We start from the raw sequence: 21,068 nt of genomic DNA, 5'->3' as shown, positions 1-21,068 counted from the left end.
TAAATGTAACAATTTGATTCAAAAGATGCACACTGTTAGAAAAAAATGGCTTTATTAAAGGTAAAATTGCCCATAAAAGGTAAAAATGTATTTAGACTTATATGAAAAGATTAATTTCTATCACTGATGTGAACTGACCACACAGAATATGAAGAATATCAAAAACTGCAGCTGTCCACGGTAGTCAGACATCAGCACAATAACACACTCAACAAAACATCGTCTAATTATCGTAATCAAAAAAATCCCAAAATATCATTGCTTTTCAATATCGCACAACCCTACTGTGAAGATAAACTGGATAATGTTATAGAAATAGGCCTAATGATTGGCTTGTCAAATGTTGATGCTGGCTTGACAAAAACTACTCTGTAAATTAAAAAATGGTTTTGCAAAGGTTATAAAGGGATTAAATATACATCACACACACACACACACACACACACACACACACACATATATATATATATATTAGATTAGCAGCATTGGCTATTAATATTCACAAAATTTACTGCTGTTTTTATTGCAGAATATTAAAGCAAATATAGGCCTAAACATGTACACTTTTTGTGCACCTGCATGTGCAATCATTGACTTGTTCATGCTCATGTTCACATCTGCTATAAACCATTCTGCTCTCTTTTATCGCTTTTAGCATTCACCACTGAAAAAAAAGAAAAGAAAAAAAAACCACTAAAGACCTCTGCAGACCACTAAACCTGACTACCAACCTGACGATGCTGCAGGGCTGCCAACTTTCACGTATTCAGCGTGAGCCTCACAAGATTTACACTTTTCTCACGCCACCCATCCATTTTCTCACGCAGTCAAAAGCACCGTCAGTTGAAACTGTAATAATAGGATTATGGCGAAACAGATTTGATAAAGGCTGCAGTGCGCATTTGTGTTTGCGCTCTGGAAAGTGTCAAAACATTCCATTTACAACCTGCTTTTGTAGCACTGAGAAATGTAGCCAATCACAGACATACCTGTTGATTTCTTGAACACTGTGATTGGCTATTGCGTTCACTCGCCTCTAAACGCCTAATTTTTCCCTGCATGCTCGCGAATCCAATTTCAGTATGTGCTTTATTGGCATGACAGTTTTTACAATGTATTACCAAAGCATAGTGTTTACATTAAATCTAGAACAGATAGGCCTATGTAGGACATTTAAAAAACAAATAAATAAATAAAATGAATAATAATAGCCTAATAATAATACATGCATGTAGGCTATACATTTTAAAAATAGAACAAATCAACATTTTAGAATTCTATGAACAATTTAGAATTCAGTGTCACTGTAACAATCAATGTAAATAAGAGGTCCACTGATTATAAAGGAACTTTGCGAGTTTGCGATGAACCGAAGTGACACCTTTTTAGTCATTATAAAGTAAGGGCTATTCGCACACTTTCTAGGCTAAATATAATCCGTTCAGAATTCGAATAAAAGTCATGTTTTTCGTGCTGCTAATGGCCATATCACTTGTGCAAGCAGCAAAGTTTCGGGTGTGATGCAGGATTCATTTTCGAATGGGAGAAAAATATGATTTCTCAAAACAGATGTTCAAGCAATGCATGCTAATAGATCAATAGAAAAAAAAATATTGTAAAAAAAATTATTATTATTATTATTTTTAATGCGGTTGCAATTATTTATAAAATTAATGACTAGTGAATCTTGCAATTCTTTCACTGTACATTGCTGTTCTTGTAGTGGTACAAAGTTAGTTGATTGTTAATTGCAGCAGTGCAACAGTTATTTGACATAATTCTATGATAAAACACAGTACCATCATGACGTTAACTACTAGGCATGTCCAGATGTCAGACAAAATTATCCTGACAGGTGTTTTATATATAGGCCTATATATATATTTTTTTAACTCCAAGCTGAACTCAAAAGTTAGCGGCCCTGATGACACATGTGAAGACCATTTCAACCACCATACTACAAGTAGACAACTCGCAAAGTGCACTAAACGTAATTACTGTTTACACGCGTTTTATCTTTGTTGCGATGATGCATGAGCTCTCTAACTTGAATCAACCGATTAGATGCAGAAACTAAAAATCCACCTATACTGAGAATTATGATCTCAACAACATCGGCAGAAAACGCAGCGAACCTCTCTCCAGCACAGCTTGAAGTATCTTACCTGACAGCCAGGTGTGACCTTCCCATGCTGCTCCTGCATGTGTCCGTCAGTTCGTTTGGCCTTTAAGTATAAAGCGTTTCTCTGTGTGTCGCGCTCTTGACTAGACTCGCGCAGGAAACTGACTGAACGCACGCGCCCTGCTGAAGCGCGAGGACTCTGAACAGAAGTAGCGTGACTCTTATGGGTAAATTATATTTGAACCCACACCCACTCTCTCCTTTTCTCCGTTTCTCTGTCTTTATGTCTCAAATTGTTGCGGTGTGTTTTATTGGCGTGTCAAAAAACTAGCCTGTGACATTGATGTGCCCTGGGCAGAGAAGTTTCAAAGCCCCCAAACACAATGTTTTCACAGTTTTCACTACACACACTGTACACATTTGCACAATACAAAATAACAAGGTCAAACAAACATATTCATACAACAGGCAACAAAATCCATCTGGAAGTGAGCAGATGTGTGTGTGTGTGTGTGTGTGTGTAGTGGTGCAAGCATATCAGCCTAAAAGTTTCTATAAAAGTATAATAGATAGGCTAGTAAGAACAACCAATAATAACAACAACAACAATAACAATACTTAACACATAAATAAAAGAATGAATAAATAAGGTATATCTAGAAAATATAATAGATAAAACAATAGTAGAAACAAATAATAATGGCATAATAATAAAAATAATAAACTAATTACCTCAAGACTGGAAGAGGGGAGGGGGCTGGCAGACGAGGAAGAGGAAGAATGATAACAATTGCAGTAATTGTATAGTTAGCAGTAATAATTCTAATGCCATTTGCACTCCTACAACACAAGTTAGTCCCAAGTTAGTCCACAGCCCCCATTACCACACAGCGGGCCGCCAGGGTCCACTAACTACCCCAGGCCAGTACCCAAATGCCTTGCATACCTTGTGTGTGTGTGTGTGTGTGTGTGTGTGTGTGTGTGTGTGTGCTTTTTTTGTGATGTATTTGAGTCAACTAATGTGTGATGCATTAAAAAAAAAAGTGAGATCGACCAGGACAAAGGCCAGGCCACTTATCCTGTGCCCTGTGCATTCCTTATTTAATAGATGTGTAGCTTTGCTAATATGTGATGCATTAAAAAATGCGAGGCATGCTTATAACTTTGAATATAGTGCAAACAATGAGCTGTAGTTCACATGTAAATTCACTCCTAAACCTAAAGATTATTATGTTAAGTAGTCAACAAGTTAATTTAGAAAATGTGCATGTTTAAATAATATTAATAATAATAAAATCTAGTTAGGTCTTGCTAAGAAAATAAATATTACAATCAGTTTCTTTACATTCAGTATACAATGAATAGCTATAATTACCAAAATCCATTTGATCTCCTGTAATATACATGCTAAGATTATTGTGCCCTGTCATTGATAAAAGGCATTGTAAGATGCATTAAAATATTAGATGTTAATTGCAAACTGAAAAAATGCCCACAAAAGTTGTGTGTGTGCGGTGTTATATGTAAATGTTAGTGACACAATATTCTTAATATAATCTGTTTTCTTAGGTCATCAATGACCACTTGTATTGCACATTGATTTTCACTTGATCTGAATGTCCCTTTCCACACTTTTAAATATACCTGCAGCTCATCAATGCCCTCCTCTGGTCTGACACCCTGCATGGCCAAATGCTCAGCTGTTGCCAAACATTTACATATTTGCTGCCAAAAATGAAAATAGTGCAAAATAAGCAAAAAATATAATAACTGAGACAGGTAGATAACATTATATTACAAAATAATAAAAGTTAGTAATTGTAATAAAAAATAGCATTTTGATGTATGAAAAAAAAAATCTATAAATAAATAATTGTACTCTGATCATATGTACTTTGAAAACACTGAGGTCAGATAGATAGATCTAAGATAAATGCACATGATTCAAAGATCAGTGGCACAACACAAAATGCTTTGTCTAATATATCTAATTTGATCTAAGAGTATGTGAGAGATATTATATGCATTATATTTCTTTGCTTTGGAAACAGTCAAATTGCAACCAATGGCAACCAGCGGTGTGTTCTTTAAATAGAAAATAAAAGATCAGAAAGTAATTAAATAATGCTAATGCATAACATAAACACACACAGAGCCATCAAATTAATCTGTATTTATTTTCAGATAATCACAAATGAATACCAATTCAGTAACTTATTCCCTTCAGCTGCTGGAGGGTGATGTCTGCCACATGAATACCAGCTCAGTAAAAAGTCATAAAAATGATTTTTATTCTACCCAGGTGCAGTGTTTGTTCACACTGTGCAGGTGTTAAATGGTTGAACACACACCAGATGAGATCCTCTGATCACCTAAACCCAACCTCAGCCTGTGGAAACTATCACTCATGACTGTGAGTCTGTATGAATCATTAGTCAGTGTCAAGACGTTTGTTCTCATTATGGGCTATTCTCCTCACTAGACTTCTCAAATGTGTTCCTTGGCTTGTCAGTGATGAAAAATCACCAAAAATCCAATATAAATCGATACAAAATGAACATATTTTGGACATTTCCAATTTAATTTGCCTCCCACCCCCACTCTTTGGTGTCGGTAAGATTTGTTTTTGACTTGGTCTCTGACGTTAACCAAGGCTGCATTTTTGTACAATAAAATTTAGTTCAGTAAAATTTTAAATAACTATTTGAATGCATTTTGAAATGTCACACCCTTTAGATATCATTCTAATATGCTGCTTTAGAAACATTAATCAATATTGCAGAAAACAGTTAAGAATCATTGCAAACTTATTTTAAATAAGGTTTTTCCTTCTCATTGGTGTCATAAATGTAAAAACAAGTTGTGGATAAACCTCACAGGAAGATGCTGCTTAACTGTGCACATGAAAACATTAGGATTCATTGATGTTTATTTTTGAATTAAAAAAAAATAAAAATGATTTTAGTCATGAAATAAGCTACTTTTGATTAGTAAATGTTAAACTGGAGATAGAGATGACTTAGAAGCTTTTTGCAAGTCATTTTTTAATGACCCAGTAATTAGAGAAATACATCTGTTAAACAATCAGTTAATACATGTATACAGTACATAACAGAATTGAGCATTAAACTTGAATAGCCACTTAAGATTGGTGCCATAACTATAAACAAGTGATTTTAAAAATGTATTTAAAAGGTTTCATTCCAATAATATTCAACATCAGTTCCAACTCCGCACCCACTGAACAATTATAATTCCCAAAACACAGAAGTTTCTTTGCTCTCCTGCAATATATTGATATAATACGTATAAGATAAAGCAATATAAGATGCATTAATATTCAGAAGTACTGGCTGCAACTTCTGCTACTCACAAACAGACAGACACAAAAGCCACTTTTAATATTTTATTTGAGGACCATGCAATGGCCATGAATGGCCCTTGACATTTTTACAAGTGTTGATCCTTCATTACCTCTAAAGTACAAAATAACTTTTTAAGTTACTAAAAAAAAGAAAAGATACATCTAACGAAAAAGGGAGGGAGGGAAAAAAAAAAAATCCTGCACAGCAGACTCTGGGACGCTTGTGACGGCATGTACATTTTACAACCTGCTCTGAAGAAATAAAGTTACACAAACGGAACAGTTAAAGATTCAGATTCGCAAATGAAACTGTTTACTGAGGGAACGCAGGTGGAGCCATAGGGAACGGCATGGACTGTGGCATCTGTTGGGGGTTGAAAGGGAACGGTGGAGGGTGGTTCATGCCGTTCTGGACGGCCCCTTGGTTGGGAGCAAACTGCTGGTTCTGATAGCCTTGGTTTCCGTACCCACCAGACTGATTGCCGAAGTTACCCTGTCCGTTATTGCTGTAACCCCCGCTAAAGCTGCTACTGCTGCTGCTATTGTAACCGCTAGATCCGTTTTGAGTTTTGTTTCCAAACACCTTCTTCTGCCCATAAGAGTCACCGTTGCGGTTATCCTGGCCGTAGCTGTTGAAGTCCCGCCTGCCGCCAGAGTGGCGATCCCGACGGTCGTCCCTATACCCTCCACCTCGACCTCCCCTTGAACGACCTGGAAGAGAAACCGGAGTTACACCGGGATTGACAAACAGATCAGAACCAAGTAAAAAAAAAGCCGTACCCTTAAAGAGAGATTATGAAGGACAAAACTGGCTGAGGGTAAAGCACAGCTCTTGTATCTCACCAATTGGATTTACCTCCTCTGTCTTCGGCCATTTGGATGAGCTTGGGGTTTATGGCTTGGTTGGCCTCGCGGAGGACCGAGACGAGGTCGTGAGCCTGTTTCATGTTGTTGGGTGTAAAGAAAGTGTAGGCTGTGCCGGTTTTCTGACTGCGAGCCGTACGGCCAATGCGGTGAATGTAGTCCTCGGAATTGTTGGGGTAGTCATAGTTAATGACAAATTTGACATCCTCCACATCTGTTAAGAGAAAACGGACGCGCCATGGCAGGAGTAGAGGAGTGCGGGAGTGCACACCGCCATAGCAGCGAGGATAGGAGGCGTTAGCAAGGGAAACAATGAACGATAGGTCATCGACTTACCATGCTGAGGAAAGGATGGTTAAAAATCAGGACTTTAAGGATCCAATTGACAATTTACAATGTCCTCTATTAAAAGCGACAGGACAAACTGCTGCATCTTGCCAAGACTCAACTCGCTCAAAAAAACGAGACCGATTAAGTGTCTTAAATTTAAGGCTGACGCAAGCTTTCCAACCAACCGGTGCTCACTTGAAAGAAAAATGACTCTCTTTGGCAGGACTCGACATGACTGAAACCAGCAAAAGGAGGGCACACATCGACCAGCCGGGTAATCGCATTCAGTGCGGAGGCATGTTGATTAAAGCAACTGCTCTCGACGGAAAACCGCTAAAATTTCATAACGCACTTCCTTTGGAGAAAACTCCCAGTCCTTAAAACTTAAAAGTTCAACAGTTCAAGCTGTTGCGCGAGAGCAGATGAGAGCAGGACGCAAGTGCAACCACTCAACGGCGCCGCACTCCTCCGTGGTAAGCCGCCCCTTGGATTACACCCCAATCACGGAGCTCCGAACACCTCTGAATGCAATTTGATTGGCTGGCAGACAAGTAGAACTCCACAGAGGAGCTCCTTACCCCCTCCAGGTGAACCTGGACGCGTCATGCCAAGGTCCTGCCTCCAAGACTCCACCTTCAGGTGAGAGGGGCTCAGAAAGGCACAGCAGTTAAAAGGAAACGGCAGAACTGTATAGTATAGTAAACACAATATGAAGTGATAAAGGACAGATAAAGAAGGAACAACAAACCTAGTCCTCTGGAGGCAACATCTGTGGCAATGAGGATGGGCGCTTTGCCATATTTGAATTCTGTTGAGGTAGGAAAGGGAGAGTCACATCGTGCAAATTAACCAAAACGGCACTGATGATCCAAAACCTTCACGGTAAACACATACCATTGAGCACCCAGTCTCTTTCCTGTTGGCTCTTGTCTCCATGGATGCCCATGGCTGGCCACCTGCAACACAGGAAGAGCCAATGAATTCCCTCCAATTCAGACCCAAACGAAGCAATATTGACACAGCGAAGCAAATCTTACCCATCCCTACGCATCCTCCTGGTGAGATCGTCACACCTTTTCTTGGTCTCCACAAAAATAATGGTCTTGTTCTCCTTCTCGCTCATGATTTCCTCCAGCAGGCGCATCAGTCTGAAAAAGAGCAGGTTCGTTGTCATGCGTTCCCTCACACAATAAACAAAACCGAAATTTAATATTCCCAGCACTCACTTGTCTTCCTTTTCGCCGTCGTTGCAAACGTCGACAATCTGTAGGATGTTGTGGTTGGCGCTGAGCTGCAGAGCACCGACGTTGATCTGTACATAGTCCTTCAGGAAGTCCTCAGCCAGCTGCCTCACCTCTTTGGGCCACGTAGCACTCCACATGAGAGTCTGTCGGTCCGGCTACAGGAGGAAATGGTGAAAATTATTATTTTTTTTTAAAGAAACAGCACATGAGAGTTGTTTAACTCAACTAAAACAATGCATACTCTAATTTGGTCCACGATTTTTCGAATCTGAGGTTCAAATCCCATGTCAAGCATCCTGTCAGCTTCATCAAGCACAAGATACGTGCATCTGCGCAGATTTGTCTTTCCAGCTTCAAGGAAATCGATGAGTCTTCCGGGTGTGGCGATACAAATCTCGACACCTGACAACAGCAGTGGAAAAGTCAGACATTTACCACACAACTAAAAAGCACTTCAAACATATTCAAGCTTTGCTCCACTCGTACCCCTTTCCAGGTCCCGGATCTGTGGTCCTTTGGGAGCACCTCCATAGATGCAGGTGGACTTGAGACGAGAAGCTTTGCCGTACTCTGCCGCCACCTGCTGGACCTGCTGCGCCAATTCACGGGTGGGAGCCAACACCAAGCACTAAAGGAATAAAAACCATCCGATTAAAGCGCTGATTTTAAGACCGAGACAGATTTATATTTGACAGGTCATTGAACTTACAATGGGACCATCGCCACGCTCCAGGAATGGTTGGTGGTTTATGTGAACGATAGCAGGAAGCAGATACTGTAGAAAACGGAAAAAGAGATTCATTAAAACCGGTTCAAACAAGTCACAGCCAGACAAGTTACATCAGAACAGTTGAAAAGCATCATACCGAGAGAGTTTTTCCAGAGCCGGTCTGTGCAATGCCAACCATATCTTTGCCACTCAGTGCAACTGGCCACCCCTGAGCTTGGATGGGAGTTGGATCAGTCCAATTCTGTTTACCGATCACATCCATTACGTAGTCTACAAAAAAAAAAAAAAAAGAAAGAAAGTGTTAGTTTCACCTTGCAGAGCTCAATATTCAATTTTAAAATAACACACTGCGATTAACGCACTTGGAAAGTTTGCTTCATGGAACTTCACAATGGGTTTGGGACAGTCTCGGCACTTCACTGTGATCTCCTTGGTTCTCCTGTAGTGTTCAACATCTTGCTGCAATAAAAAATAAGAACCACACACCTCTTTAAAAACTCTCAATGACAAGGAAAGAAAACCCCACACACTCCCAACTGCATGGCATGTTTACTTACAGTTGACCTCCGAGCAACTTCAGGATGCTCCTGATAGAAGTTCTTCTCAAACTTGGGGAGCTCATCCATGTTCCAGTGTTTTTTCCGCAGACGATCACCAGGATTCCCAAACTTCTTGCCCTGAGGAGGTCCACCTCTGCTGCCTCCAAAGCGTGGGGGACCACTGCTGTAACTATTAACAGATAAACCAGACATTTTAGAACATTGAGACTCAATGACAATTAGTTGGCCAGCATTTCTGTGTATATAGGTCAAAAGTATCATAATATCGGCATTGCCATGGTACTAATGCGGCACTTCACCCTTTCAGTGGTTTGGTGGGAACATCATTAAAGAGCCCCAAAAAACAAAGAAATTTTGGGTAATACACTTACAAACCAAAAAATTGGTAGCACCACAGTACAGTAACGTGTCGGATGGCATTGTCATGACACTGTACAGTATGTGTCGCATATCGTTGGTATAACGTGTCTAAAAAAAACATGGCACATGTACTCCTGTAACATTACCCATCCTCAAACAAAAACAAAAGGTCAGTTAAGCAAAACTCAAAAGGTCTGAATAATAAATGACAAAAGCTCATGTTTCGATTCACATCGAGAGTTCTTGTCTGCGCCACGTTTGAACGCCGCTGCCATTTTACTTCCTACCGACAGGAGACAAAGAGGAAAAAAACCGGCCGGCATTTTACAACATCACAGCCACATGGGCCGACGAGGCCTTTAAACGACATAAATCGACGAGATTTGTGTTGGATTACAATTAAACGTGATTTTCTCGACGTTTATGTTGTATTTCACGCGTTGAAATAACAGACAGTATTTTTCCCGCACGATTTCTGTCGTGTAAACGGATACGCACCACCTCATCCGCCTAATACCCTAACGCCCTCGACTGAGTTTAATCCCACAACAAACACGATAGTCAAATGATTCGTTTCATCGGTGAAAATAATCGAGCAACGGCCACATAATTACGAAAAACGCATCGATTAATATTTTAAATTATCACCAATCTTTCGTCGAAAAAAACCCATCCATCTTACCCTCTGTCACGACCGCGGTCTCTGTCTGAATATCCAGGCATGTTGTATTCTGAAATGATAAATTAAAAATTAAATAATCGGACGTTTTTTCCTCGGTATCTCGCAGTGATGGTGCTGGTGAACGTCGAGCACAGCGTGAACTCGACGGATTTTATAGGAAGAGGAAGAGACTTCCGGTAAACCGCTGACGTCTTTGTGACGTCCGGGCGCCGCGCATGCGCGTTTGGAGATTAATGGCTGTTATTGAATTTTTACGACATATTGGGAGGGTACTGTGATGAGATAGCGGTATAAGATGATGGCAATACATATTCATATCTCATTATATTTACATTGAACTAAAAATAAAACCATGGTACATGCCCCCCGAAAACTGGCAGTATGATCGCACTTTTTTTTGCATTAGTGAAGAGTACTAACAGTAGTAACAATGCAAAATTTTGCATTTCATTGGATCTAAGGCTTCAAAAATCTTTTAAACCCTGTGAAAGTCTCTTTAAGCCATAACCACATAGTTGTTTATACATTTATTTCTTTTATAAAAGCAAAACTGCTAGTTTAGAAGCCTATAAGAAACTCCAAAGCGTTCCCCCCTCTTGTTTTGTGGACAAATATGGATTACTAAAATCATTTAAATGTATTTATTTATAATTATAGCTGTTTGAGAGAATGGACAAAGCAGGAGCTGCAATCTAGACAAAGTAAAGGCTCAAATATATAATAGTTCAAATAGGTTAATGCTTTTTTGGGGGGTCTTTTAAATCTTTCCATGTTATTTCATAGTTCTGATGACTCAAATGTGTCTAGAAAGTAAAAACAAAGTGTTCATGAATGTTCAAACTTATGACTGGTAATTTAAGTAATGGAGTACACTTCTATGTAGTGAACCAGCACTCTGTTGGCAATGCTCTGGTTTTGGGTTCCATTACCTTGTTGTTCCCATACTGTCTTTAGATTTGGTCAAATTGAGTCTGACACCTAGAAAACTAGTTAAAAGGGGAATACTTTCACCTACCCCCACTTTTCAAGAGAGAGAGATCAAATTCTTTCTTATTCTAATAGGGGCATCTGCCCCCTTTTGTTCCAAGATGATGCTTAACAGCCCACCTTGGTGTCACAAAAGGATTGTGAAGCACTGTGATACTCTTTCGCCACACTATCAATAGTGTGGCGAAAGTACTTGCAATCAAGAATATGGTAAATACATGATGCATCAAAGATGTAACCCATTAAAACACAGAGATAGAAATGATCCCCTCTTTAACTCAATCACTGAAATGGTTGGTTGATGGGTCAATGAAAAAACAATTAAAAATATATTTTATGGATTATTTGGACACAGTCATACAGAAGCAGGCGGCCACAGTGATCCCATCAGGAAGGCACGTTTAATCAGATCTAATTACACAAACATAAAACACTCTTACAAAAAATGATAGTGTGTGTTACATTTAGCAAATTGCACTGGTCAGCTATGAAAGTTAAAAGTGTTGCTAGTAAATCATGCTGTAAAGGAACGACCCTCTCAAAGCCTAGTTAACAGGGCATCCAGTCCATATGGAGGTCTATTTAACTATACAAATAAAAAAAATAAAAAAATGTTAAAAGAAGAGAAGACGAAGAGATCTTTATGTGTGCACCAGATTTAAGTGAAATATATAATCATTCAGTCCATAAAGAGTTTGGTAAATATATATTTTTTGCCTAGTATATACAGCCATTATATAGTGTGTGTGTGTGTGTGTGTGCGCACAAATTGTATTTTTTTTCTCTTTCAAATCTAATTAAATTAAAAGATAAAATGACAGTCAGTGACCCACATATATGAACAATATTCTATAACTATACAAAGCACCATCTCTGAATATTTAACTGATCCATCAAGAGGCTTTTTTATTTTTTGTTTTGTTATTTTTTTCACCTTTTCACACTCAAATTTATAAAAAAAGTAACAAAAGATGTATAGCTCATTTTCAGCGTATGCAAACTCTTAACAACAGTCCATGGTCATAGAGGATTGCTATAGACAGGCAGCATCTCAGAAACATTCAACAATATATATATTTATTTATTTATATATAAAACCGCATGTGTTTATTTACGCAGTTTCTTTTAATAATCCTGAAGGAACTGGTTTTCAAGCTGTGCATTTCGGAGGCTTACAAAGAGCACACGAGACATGCTTTTGTTTTCTTCTGCTAGATTTACACCTAAAGCTGATGCATTTCTATAAAAGATAGAATTGTTTCTTGTTCTTTAGCACAGCGATCCTCCTTGCAGTTCGTCTGTAACACTCACTGAAGGCCAGTGACATTTTTCATGGTAAAAAAAATCAGTAAATTGGTACTACAATGGGTTAATAATAAATTACAAAAATAAGTAATACGGACACTTCTCTCCCTTGATTTCCATGAGGGGTAAACAGTTGCATTTCTTCTTTCAGGAAATAATAATAATTATACTAATTCTAATTAAAAAAACAGGTCCAGAAAATAATTGGTAACAATATAATGAGAAGGTATGAAATGGAAGACACTTCACATCTCAATAACATGCTCATACATATGCATCATATTTAATTCTATTAAAGGGTTCGATTGACATCGGAGACAGATTAGAATACAGTTTACCAAAAAGTTGACACCAGTAATGCAACATATTAAAATGTTTCTCTTCACAATTTTTCTTAGGAAAAAAAAAAAAAGAAAGGAATTTGAACATTCAAAGCAAGCCAAAGCCAATCTCACTGAAGCCATTTCAATGGGCTCAACTTCATTTTCTGCTCTGGAAACATCGGCAACGGTTCCTGCGACGATGCCAATATATTATATCTGTATAGTTTCTCTCTTAACCTCGTCCTCTCACGCCTCTCATATAAAAATAAAGCTAGACTACCTACCTACCTACCTAAGAATTCATGTATTCGTTCGTTCACTTTCAACAAGCTTATAAGTCAGACTGCGGATGACACCAGTCTTGAGGAATGGAGCACAGGTATTCAAGATGGCGTCTGGTGTAGGGCAGCCCAGAAGAGGCCAGTGGAGCAGAGTTCCCTGATCGAAAGGAATTCATCTCACGGCTTGCTAAGGTCCAAGCGGGCCGAAGATCAGCACCCTGCGCAGGTCCCAAATGACAAACTTGGTCTTCTGTTGACGTTTGCGTCTAGTCTTTGATAAGGACAGTAGTGCTTCTGTGTTAGCTCATGCCGGAGTGCTCTTGTTCTGCGTGCCCCGCTAAAGTCCGGCCTCTCCGAAAGTCTAGTCTGTGAAAATGCTACATGGAACACTGATAATATGTTGTCTTAATGCTAAAAATCAACGTATGGACTTGGAAAAAAAAAAACAAAAGAGGAAGAGGAGGTTCCAAAATAGTAAGTAAAAGAGTTACTAGCAGCTGAAAAGATACATTGTTGTTTTCTTCTCTTCTTTTCAAATAATGCAGAAAGATCTGTATAGCAGCATCAGGCGTGGAGTGCTGCGGTATAATCCACCCTTCCTCAGCCCCTCCGTCAGAGCTCCTTGTGAGGCCCACACGTCTGCCGCCTGGAGAAAGGTTCCACTGCGAGCGCCGGCGGTGGACGATCATTCCACAGCAAAACCGCAGGTCTCCTCGATGGCCGTCAGCAGCTTGTCGTAGAGTTTGTCGTAGCTCTCGTATGGAGGAATGTCGATACGGTTGAAGCTGAGGCGAAGTTGAAAAGACAAAAATAATGGTGAATTAGTGCAGAAAATAGTTTGCACCCTGATAGACTGATATATATTGGCGAGCCTGATTAATTGGCTAATATTTGACTATTGTACCTTATTATTATTGTATATTGATCATTTAACAAGAGCATTGGCGGTTCCTTGCTGCTTTGTTAGCACATAATGCACTTCTGTTTTAAAATGTTTATACACTACCATTCCAAAAAAATTGGGGTTGGTTAAATGTTATGCTCACCAAGGCTGCATTTATTTGATGAAAATATAGTAAAAACAGTAATATTGTGAAATATTACAAAAAAAGTAAATGAACAGTTTTCTATTTAAAATATACTTTAAGATGCAAGCTGAATTTTCAGCATCGTTACTCCAGTCTTCAGAGTCACATGAATCATTCTAATATGCTGATTTTATGTTCAAGAAACATTTTGTATTATTATTAATGTTGAAAACAGCTGTGCTCCTTAATATGTTTGTGGAAACTGTTTTTCAGCATTATTCTATGAACAGAAATTTCAAAAGAATAGCATTTAATTAAAACAGAAATCTTCTAACACATTATAAAAGTCTCTATGGTCACTTTTAAAGAGTTTAATGTACAATGTACAAAAGTAATTTCTTTTACAAAATCTTATTAATTAATTAAACTTTTTTTAATGGTAGTGCATAATATTTTAAATATTTCTGTAATTTAATAAAAGGAAATATAAAATTAAAAATAGAAATACAAAAGTGCATATCTATACAATACACAATTAATTTGCTGAATGAATAAATAAATATATAAAAAAATAAAGGTAGTGTATAATATTTTAATTATAAATACGCAAAAATTGTGCAATATCAGTCATATATTGTGAATATATATGTGTGTGTGTGTGTGTGTGTGTGTGTGTGTGTGTGTGCGCGCGTGTATATACAGTGCCCTCCAAAAGTATTGGAACAGTGAAGACAAAATTGTTCTGTTGGCTGTGGAGTCAAGACATTTGCAAATATGATTAAAAGATGAATATGAGACAAAATTACAGAATGTAACATTTTATTATTAGCCGTTTCAACATACATGTTTTGCCAAATAAAAAGAACAGCACTTTTAGAGTTAATCCCACTCATTGATGCGAGCATAAGTATTGGGACAGTTGAACATAAGACAGATAAAAGATTAAAAGCTTTTATTTAGTTGCAGATCCCTTGCGCACAATCACAGCAGTGAGTCTGTGACCCATAGACATCACCAGACTCTTGGTCTCATCCTTTGAAATGCTTTTCCCAGCCTTTAATGCAGCCAATTCCAACTGTTGCTTGTTTTGGGGAGTTTCTGCCTTTACTCTCCTCTTCAGCTGGTGAAATTCATGTTCAATCGGATTTAAATCTGGAGATTGACTTGGGCAATCTAAGACTTTCCATTTCTTTGCCCTGATAAACTCCTTGATTGAACTGGCAGGGTGTTTTGGGTCATTGTCCTGATGCAATACGAAGCACTTCCCAATGAATCTGGTGGCATTTTCTTGAATATTGGTAGGCAAGATGGATTTGTACCCTTCCAAATTCATTCTGCTACTGTCATCAGTGACACCACCTCCACCATGCTTTACAGATGAGGCTGTATGCTTGGGATCATTGCAGTTCCCTTTTTTTCTCCATATTTTTTGCTTTCCCATCACTTAGATAAAAGTTCATCTTCGTCTCATCAGTCCATAAACACAGTTCCAAAACTCTTCTGACTCACCTTTTTTGCAAACTCTCATCTTGCCTTTCTATTTTTGGAGCTGGTCAGAGGTTTGTATCTTGCTGTGTAGCCTCTGTTATTCTGTGTCAAAGTCTCCCGAGTACAGTAGATTGTCAGAGCATCACCCCAGCTTTCTGGAAGTTGTAGGTGATTTTACAGACACATCTTTTAGATCTTTGTCTGTCATCAACTACTGTTGTTTTCTCAGCCGATCAGGTCATTGTTGGTTGCTGGTGTCACTGGTGGTTTCCAAACTCTTGATTTCTCCATGCCCTTTGTTTTTGCTATAGCTCTAACTGACTTCCTCTTTTCTTTTAGCATCCAAATTGCTTGCTTTTCTCTCAAAGTCAGCTCCCTCATCTTCATTTGTGTGTGTCATCATCGAATGCAAGATTCAGAATGCAGAAGTAATGGATATAACTGATACGACATATTCCCTGCTTTTAATATCTGAATTATTAATGCAACAGGACACAGCTGATCACTTAGAAAGACCTGTGAGGCAACTGTTCCAATACTTATGCTCACATCAGATAGAGGGATGAAACTCTAAAAGTGCTGATCTTCTCATCTGGTAAAACATCTGTGTTAAATCACCCAATAATAAAATGTGACATTCTGTAGTTGTGTCTCATATTCATCTTTTAATCATATTTGTAAATGTCTTGACTCCACAGCCAACAGGGCAATTTTGTCTTTACTGTTCCAATACTTTTTGCCCTCCAAAAGTATTGGAACAGTAAAGACAAAACTGCTCTGTATGTATGTGTATGTACAGTCATGGCCAAAAATATCGGCACCCTTGCTATATATGATCAAAGGCTGTGAAAATTAATCTGCATCGTTAATCCTTTTGATCTTTTATTTTAAAAAATTCACAAAAATCTAACCTTTTCATTGGATAAGAATTTAAAATGGGGGGGGAAATATGAAATAAATGTTTTTCTCTAATACACATTGGACACAATTAACGGCACCCTTTTATTCAATAGTTTTTGAAACCTCCATTTGCCAGTTTAACAGCTCTAAATGTTCTCCTATAATGCCTGATGAGGTTAGAGAACACCTGACAAGAGATCAGAGACCATTCCTTCATCCAGAATCACTCCAGACCCTTTAGATTCCCAGCTCCATGTTGGTGCTGCTTCTCTTCAGTTCACTCATTTTCTACAGGGTTCAGGTCAGAGGACTGGAATGGCCAGCAGAAGTTTGGTTTTGTGCTCAGTGACCCATTTTTGTGTTGTTTTTGAGGTTTGTGTTTGAATTATTGTACAGTTGGAAGATCCAAACATGGCCCATTATAAGATTTCTAACAGAGTCAGTCACTTATTGATTTCTTTATCTTTTGGTATTCGATAGAATCCATGATGCCATGTGTCTGAACAAGATGTCCAGGACCTCCAGCAGAAATATAGGCCCACAACATCAAAAATACAGAAGTATATTTCATTGTACACATGGGCTACTTTTTATTCCTGTGTTCACCAAACCCATCTTGAGTGTTTGCTGCTAAAAAGCTCATTTTTTAGTTTCATCTGACCATAGAAGCCAGTCCCATTTGAAGTTCCAGTCATGTCTGATAACTGAATATGCTGGAGTTTGTTTTTGGATGAGCGAGGAGAATTTTTCTTGAAACCCTCCCAAACAACATGTGGTGATGTAGGTGCTGTTTGACTTTCTTTTTTTTTTTTAAAGGTTTTCTGACCCCGAGACTCAACTATTTTCTGCAATTCTCCAGCTGTGTTCCTTGGAGAGTCTTTAGCCACTCAAACTCTCCTTCTCACCGTGCATTAGGACAATATAGACACACGTCCTCTTCCAGGCAGTTTCATAACATTTTATGTTGATTGTAAATTCTTAATTATTGCCCTGATGGTAGAAATGGGAATTTTCACTGCTCTAGCTCTTTTCTTAAAGCCACTTCACTAATTTGTGAAGCTCAATTATCTTTTGCTGCACATCAGAAATATATTCTTTGGTTTTTCTCATTCTGATGGATGATTAAGGGAATTTGGCCTTTGTTTTCCCTCCTATTTATATTTCTGTGAAACAGGAAGCCATGGCTGGATAATTTCATGTTCATAATAGTGCTCAAAATTGTGAATATGAATGGGAATATGCTTCAGAGATATTTTACTCATAAGAATTTCTAGGGGTGCCAATAATTGTGTCCAACGTGTATTTGAGAAAAACATTCATTTCATAATGATATTTCCCCCCATTTTAAATTCTTATTATCCAATGAAAGGTTAGATTTTTGTGATTTTTTTAAATAAAAGATCAAAAGGATTAACAATACAGATTAATTTTCACAGCCTTCTTTGATCATATTTACCAAGGGTGCCGATATTTTTGGCCATGACTGTATACACACACACACACACACACATACATACACACACATACATACACATACATACATACACATACATACATACATACATACATATACACGCACACAGCTCTCTAAATATTGGCACTGTCCTTTGAAAAACCCATATTGGTTGAGAACTGTTTATAGACGTGCTCACCAAGTGTGTGCTTTGGGCAGGTTGTTGGTGCTGGCGTCGATCTGATGGATGGTGAAGAGACGTGGTCCAGCAGCACCTGGATCATACAGCATTTCAGAGCAAACATATGATTATCCTTTCTAGATCCTGAATGAGAAACTCATGCTAAAGGACATCAGGTACCTTGCAGGGCTTTGAATCCTTGCAGTGGGACTCTGGAGGAGCCGGTGACAAACTGCAGCAGTCTGGCTCTCCTCTCCTCATCATACGACTCCACAGCCCGCCAGAACCACTTCACGATGTTACTGTCAGGTGTGCAGTGCTTCAGGCGGGTATTTGACTTCCAGTCATTGATGTCGATCTTTCCAAGTCCACACACAATAAGCTGAAATTGAGACACACTTGAATCATTAACCATGCTCTGATATAGCAAATGAAATATGCCCTATTACACATTTATCAAGACTAACAAGTCAAATCGATTGTCTGTTTGAAGTGGATTTATGTTTCTTAAAGTAAGCTTTCATACCTCCAACTCTTTCTCATCAAACGCCTTGAGTAGGTGTTGTGGGATGACCTCATTAAAGCCTTTCTGGAGGGCCAGGAACTGAGCCTCGATGCCCCTCAGGAACCGCCAGTTCACATACAGCCTGCGCAAAAACACGAACAAGACCTGTTAGGCTATGTTCAGACTTGCAAAAAAAACAGAAAAAAAAAACAGGTTTTTTTGCATATCCAGACATTATCCAGATGGGTTTTTGAAAGTCTAGACAGCAAAAAAAAAAACATGCAAATTAGATTTTTTTCCCCCTCCAAAATCTGATTCAAACCACATTTGAAGGTGGTTTGAAATGCGATTCCAATCAGATTTTTACAGATGCATCTCAGTCTGTACGCTCTGGCTGCTCAAATCGGATTTCAGATAGTCTTTCGCATCACTCTGAACATGACACGCAATGATAACATCAAACCTGGAGACAGAAATGCCGGAAGTATTCATACTGTATTCAAATGAAGGCGAAGCTGGCCGTGACTACAAAACAGAACATCACAATATAGCAGGGATGAGGAAGGTGAAAGCAGCTGAAGTCCACACTCACTTCACATACTCCTTCTTGGTGTCCTGGGTGACTGAGATGCTCTTGCCGTTGGGTTTGAGCTCGTGCTGAATAATCTCTCCATATGCATTGTGTTCGACGCAGAACGTGTGGTCCAACACCCCAGTGATGTCATTATCTCTAAACAAAAAATAGAATTATTATTAGATTATGCATGCATTATATTAATACATTCTATTATATAATTTTAATTGTCTATTATAATTATTTTAATTTCATAGTGTGATTCCATTAATGATCTAATAATAATGATAATGAAGACCAAATGTGATTCAAATTGATTACAATTTTCAGTTATAAGTAACATAATACATACTTTTCCTTGAACATTAATACAAATGAATTTTTAAGGTTCGTTTTGCCATCTTATATATCATAGGCAGCATAAACTCTCTGGATCTACTTTAATCCCACCTTGAAATAAGAAAATGTGTTTTGCAATTCAACGAACACACTAAACATTTTACCTGATGATTAATTTTTTTTTTTAAATGGAAGTTCATAGTAAAGACAGCTAATATTAAGTGGGACCAACTCTCCATAAAAAAAAGGGGGGAAAAAAGTGAATACATTTAGTGTATCTCTCTTTTTACTTCCCCATGCATGAAATTAGATGAAAAGAATGTATAATGAAATTCTTGTAAAAATATTAGAATACAATTACATTGTTGTTAATATAATGATAAAATGTATATTTATTTATATACATACACATACAATTGTTCCAAGATCCCTCTTATTTTGTTTCAATTATTAACATTTTGCATATTCTGCAAGGGGTATGTAAACTTATGAGCACAACTCTGTGTGTGTATATATATATATAAACATCATGCATCATTCCAGAGCCTCTTTTGCTGAAAATACAGGCAGAGTAATAATTGTATTACAGTTTTGAGTGCATGTAATACAGTGCTATAGATGGATGTATAAAGTACACTGACAGGATCCAGACGAGGCTGTTGTGGAGATCTGGATCCACTGACTCCATATCGTCTAGAGTGATGGGTTTCCCTAGCAACTGCTTGTAGAAGGGCAGAGTGAAGCCTCCGTCTATGTAGTGCCCGTGGAAAACAGCCATTCCCATAATCCTCCCCACAAAGTGGAAATAAGACAAATGCTCCTAAAAACACAAACAAATAAAAAGAGATGAGTGTTTTTGGAAAATACTAGCATTTGTCAGAGTAAATGGGAAGCTCATGAGGAAGACCCTGGTCCACTTACCGGATTAACGGCAGAGTCCGGGTTGATCTGTAGCGTGTAGATGTCATCTCGTGAATACTGGAACAGTCCGTAGTATGGATTTAACATCTCATGCGACAGCAAGTACAACCACTCCCTATGACACAAATTATTGACAGACATTCAGTCTATCATCATGGCCCACTTTGACACTGTTATACTCTAGTTCTACCACTAGATGGACACACAAGAGTTAAAAGACTGCAGAAAAGTGCATTCATAACCCACTTTACTTCCCTATTGTGATACATTTATTAGCGAAATAGGATATCATTCAAAAATGTATGCCAGGAGTTGATTTTATCCATTGGGAATTGATTGGATTGTGAAAATTGATAACAGATGGTTCAAGAAAGTGGAGAAAGCTACATATTATTGAAATGTACGTGTTTCATCCAAATCACAAATATGTGTTTTTCTGTTGAATAACGTTCACAGATGAATCATTCACAATAAATGTCTGAAGTAAGAAAACGGGGCCAAATTTGATTTCATGCTCAGCTTTAAGT

The 21,068-nt window shown here is 38.2% G+C and overlaps 3 protein-coding genes across 8 annotated transcripts in view; all 3 read right to left on the bottom strand.

The window, feature by feature from the left end:
- The window catches only part of mgat3a (beta-1,4-mannosyl-glycoprotein 4-beta-N-acetylglucosaminyltransferase a), a 40,616-nt gene extending 38,299 nt beyond the window's left edge, over positions 1-2,317 (bottom strand). For both annotated transcript variants that reach the window (XM_058771272.1, XM_058771273.1), the window contains exon 1: positions 2,166-2,317. In XM_058771272.1, the coding sequence (XP_058627255.1) occupies positions 2,166-2,191 (26 nt within the window). In that variant the 5' untranslated portion in view covers positions 2,192-2,317. The remainder of the gene's footprint in view (positions 1-2,165) is intronic.
- Positions 2,318-5,149: 2,832 nt separating this feature from the next.
- ddx5 (DEAD (Asp-Glu-Ala-Asp) box helicase 5) lies at positions 5,150-10,418 on the bottom strand. 2 transcript variants are annotated; one of them, XM_058770793.1, is made up of 13 exons: positions 10,257-10,417; positions 9,212-9,383; positions 9,017-9,113; positions 8,791-8,924; positions 8,634-8,699; positions 8,411-8,552; positions 8,166-8,326; positions 7,907-8,079; positions 7,718-7,828; positions 7,575-7,636; positions 7,429-7,488; positions 6,343-6,564; positions 5,150-6,197 (listed from the first exon to the last, which is right to left on the bottom strand). In XM_058770793.1, exons 1-13 carry the CDS (start codon positions 10,295-10,297, stop codon positions 5,800-5,802), a joined length of 1,839 nt encoding a protein of 612 aa, XP_058626776.1. In that variant the 5' UTR covers positions 10,298-10,417; the 3' UTR covers positions 5,150-5,799. The 2 variants fall into 2 exon arrangements, with proteins under 2 accessions (XP_058626776.1, XP_058626777.1); XM_058770794.1 differs by having other exon boundaries at positions 6,029-6,197; positions 6,330-6,564; positions 10,257-10,418.
- Positions 10,419-11,625: 1,207 nt separating this feature from the next.
- The window catches only part of smurf2 (SMAD specific E3 ubiquitin protein ligase 2), a 59,663-nt gene continuing 50,220 nt past the window's right edge, over positions 11,626-21,068 (bottom strand). For all 4 annotated transcript variants that reach the window (XM_058768958.1, XM_058768959.1, XM_058768960.1 and 1 more), the window contains 7 exons: positions 20,542-20,656; positions 20,262-20,440; positions 19,300-19,437; positions 18,729-18,849; positions 18,383-18,584; positions 18,221-18,296; positions 11,626-13,937 (listed from right to left, as the gene is read on the bottom strand). In XM_058768958.1, the coding sequence (XP_058624941.1) occupies positions 13,838-13,937; positions 18,221-18,296; positions 18,383-18,584; positions 18,729-18,849; positions 19,300-19,437; positions 20,262-20,440; positions 20,542-20,656 (931 nt within the window). In that variant the 3' untranslated portion in view covers positions 11,626-13,837. The remainder of the gene's footprint in view (positions 13,938-18,220; positions 18,297-18,382; positions 18,585-18,728; positions 18,850-19,299; positions 19,438-20,261; positions 20,441-20,541; positions 20,657-21,068) is intronic.

Source organism: Onychostoma macrolepis, chromosome 03 (genome assembly GCF_012432095.1).
Source record: "Onychostoma macrolepis isolate SWU-2019 chromosome 03, ASM1243209v1, whole genome shotgun sequence".
Classification (NCBI taxonomy): Eukaryota; Metazoa; Chordata; class Actinopteri; order Cypriniformes; family Cyprinidae; genus Onychostoma; species Onychostoma macrolepis.
This window is presented reverse-complemented; position numbering and strand designations above follow the sequence as displayed.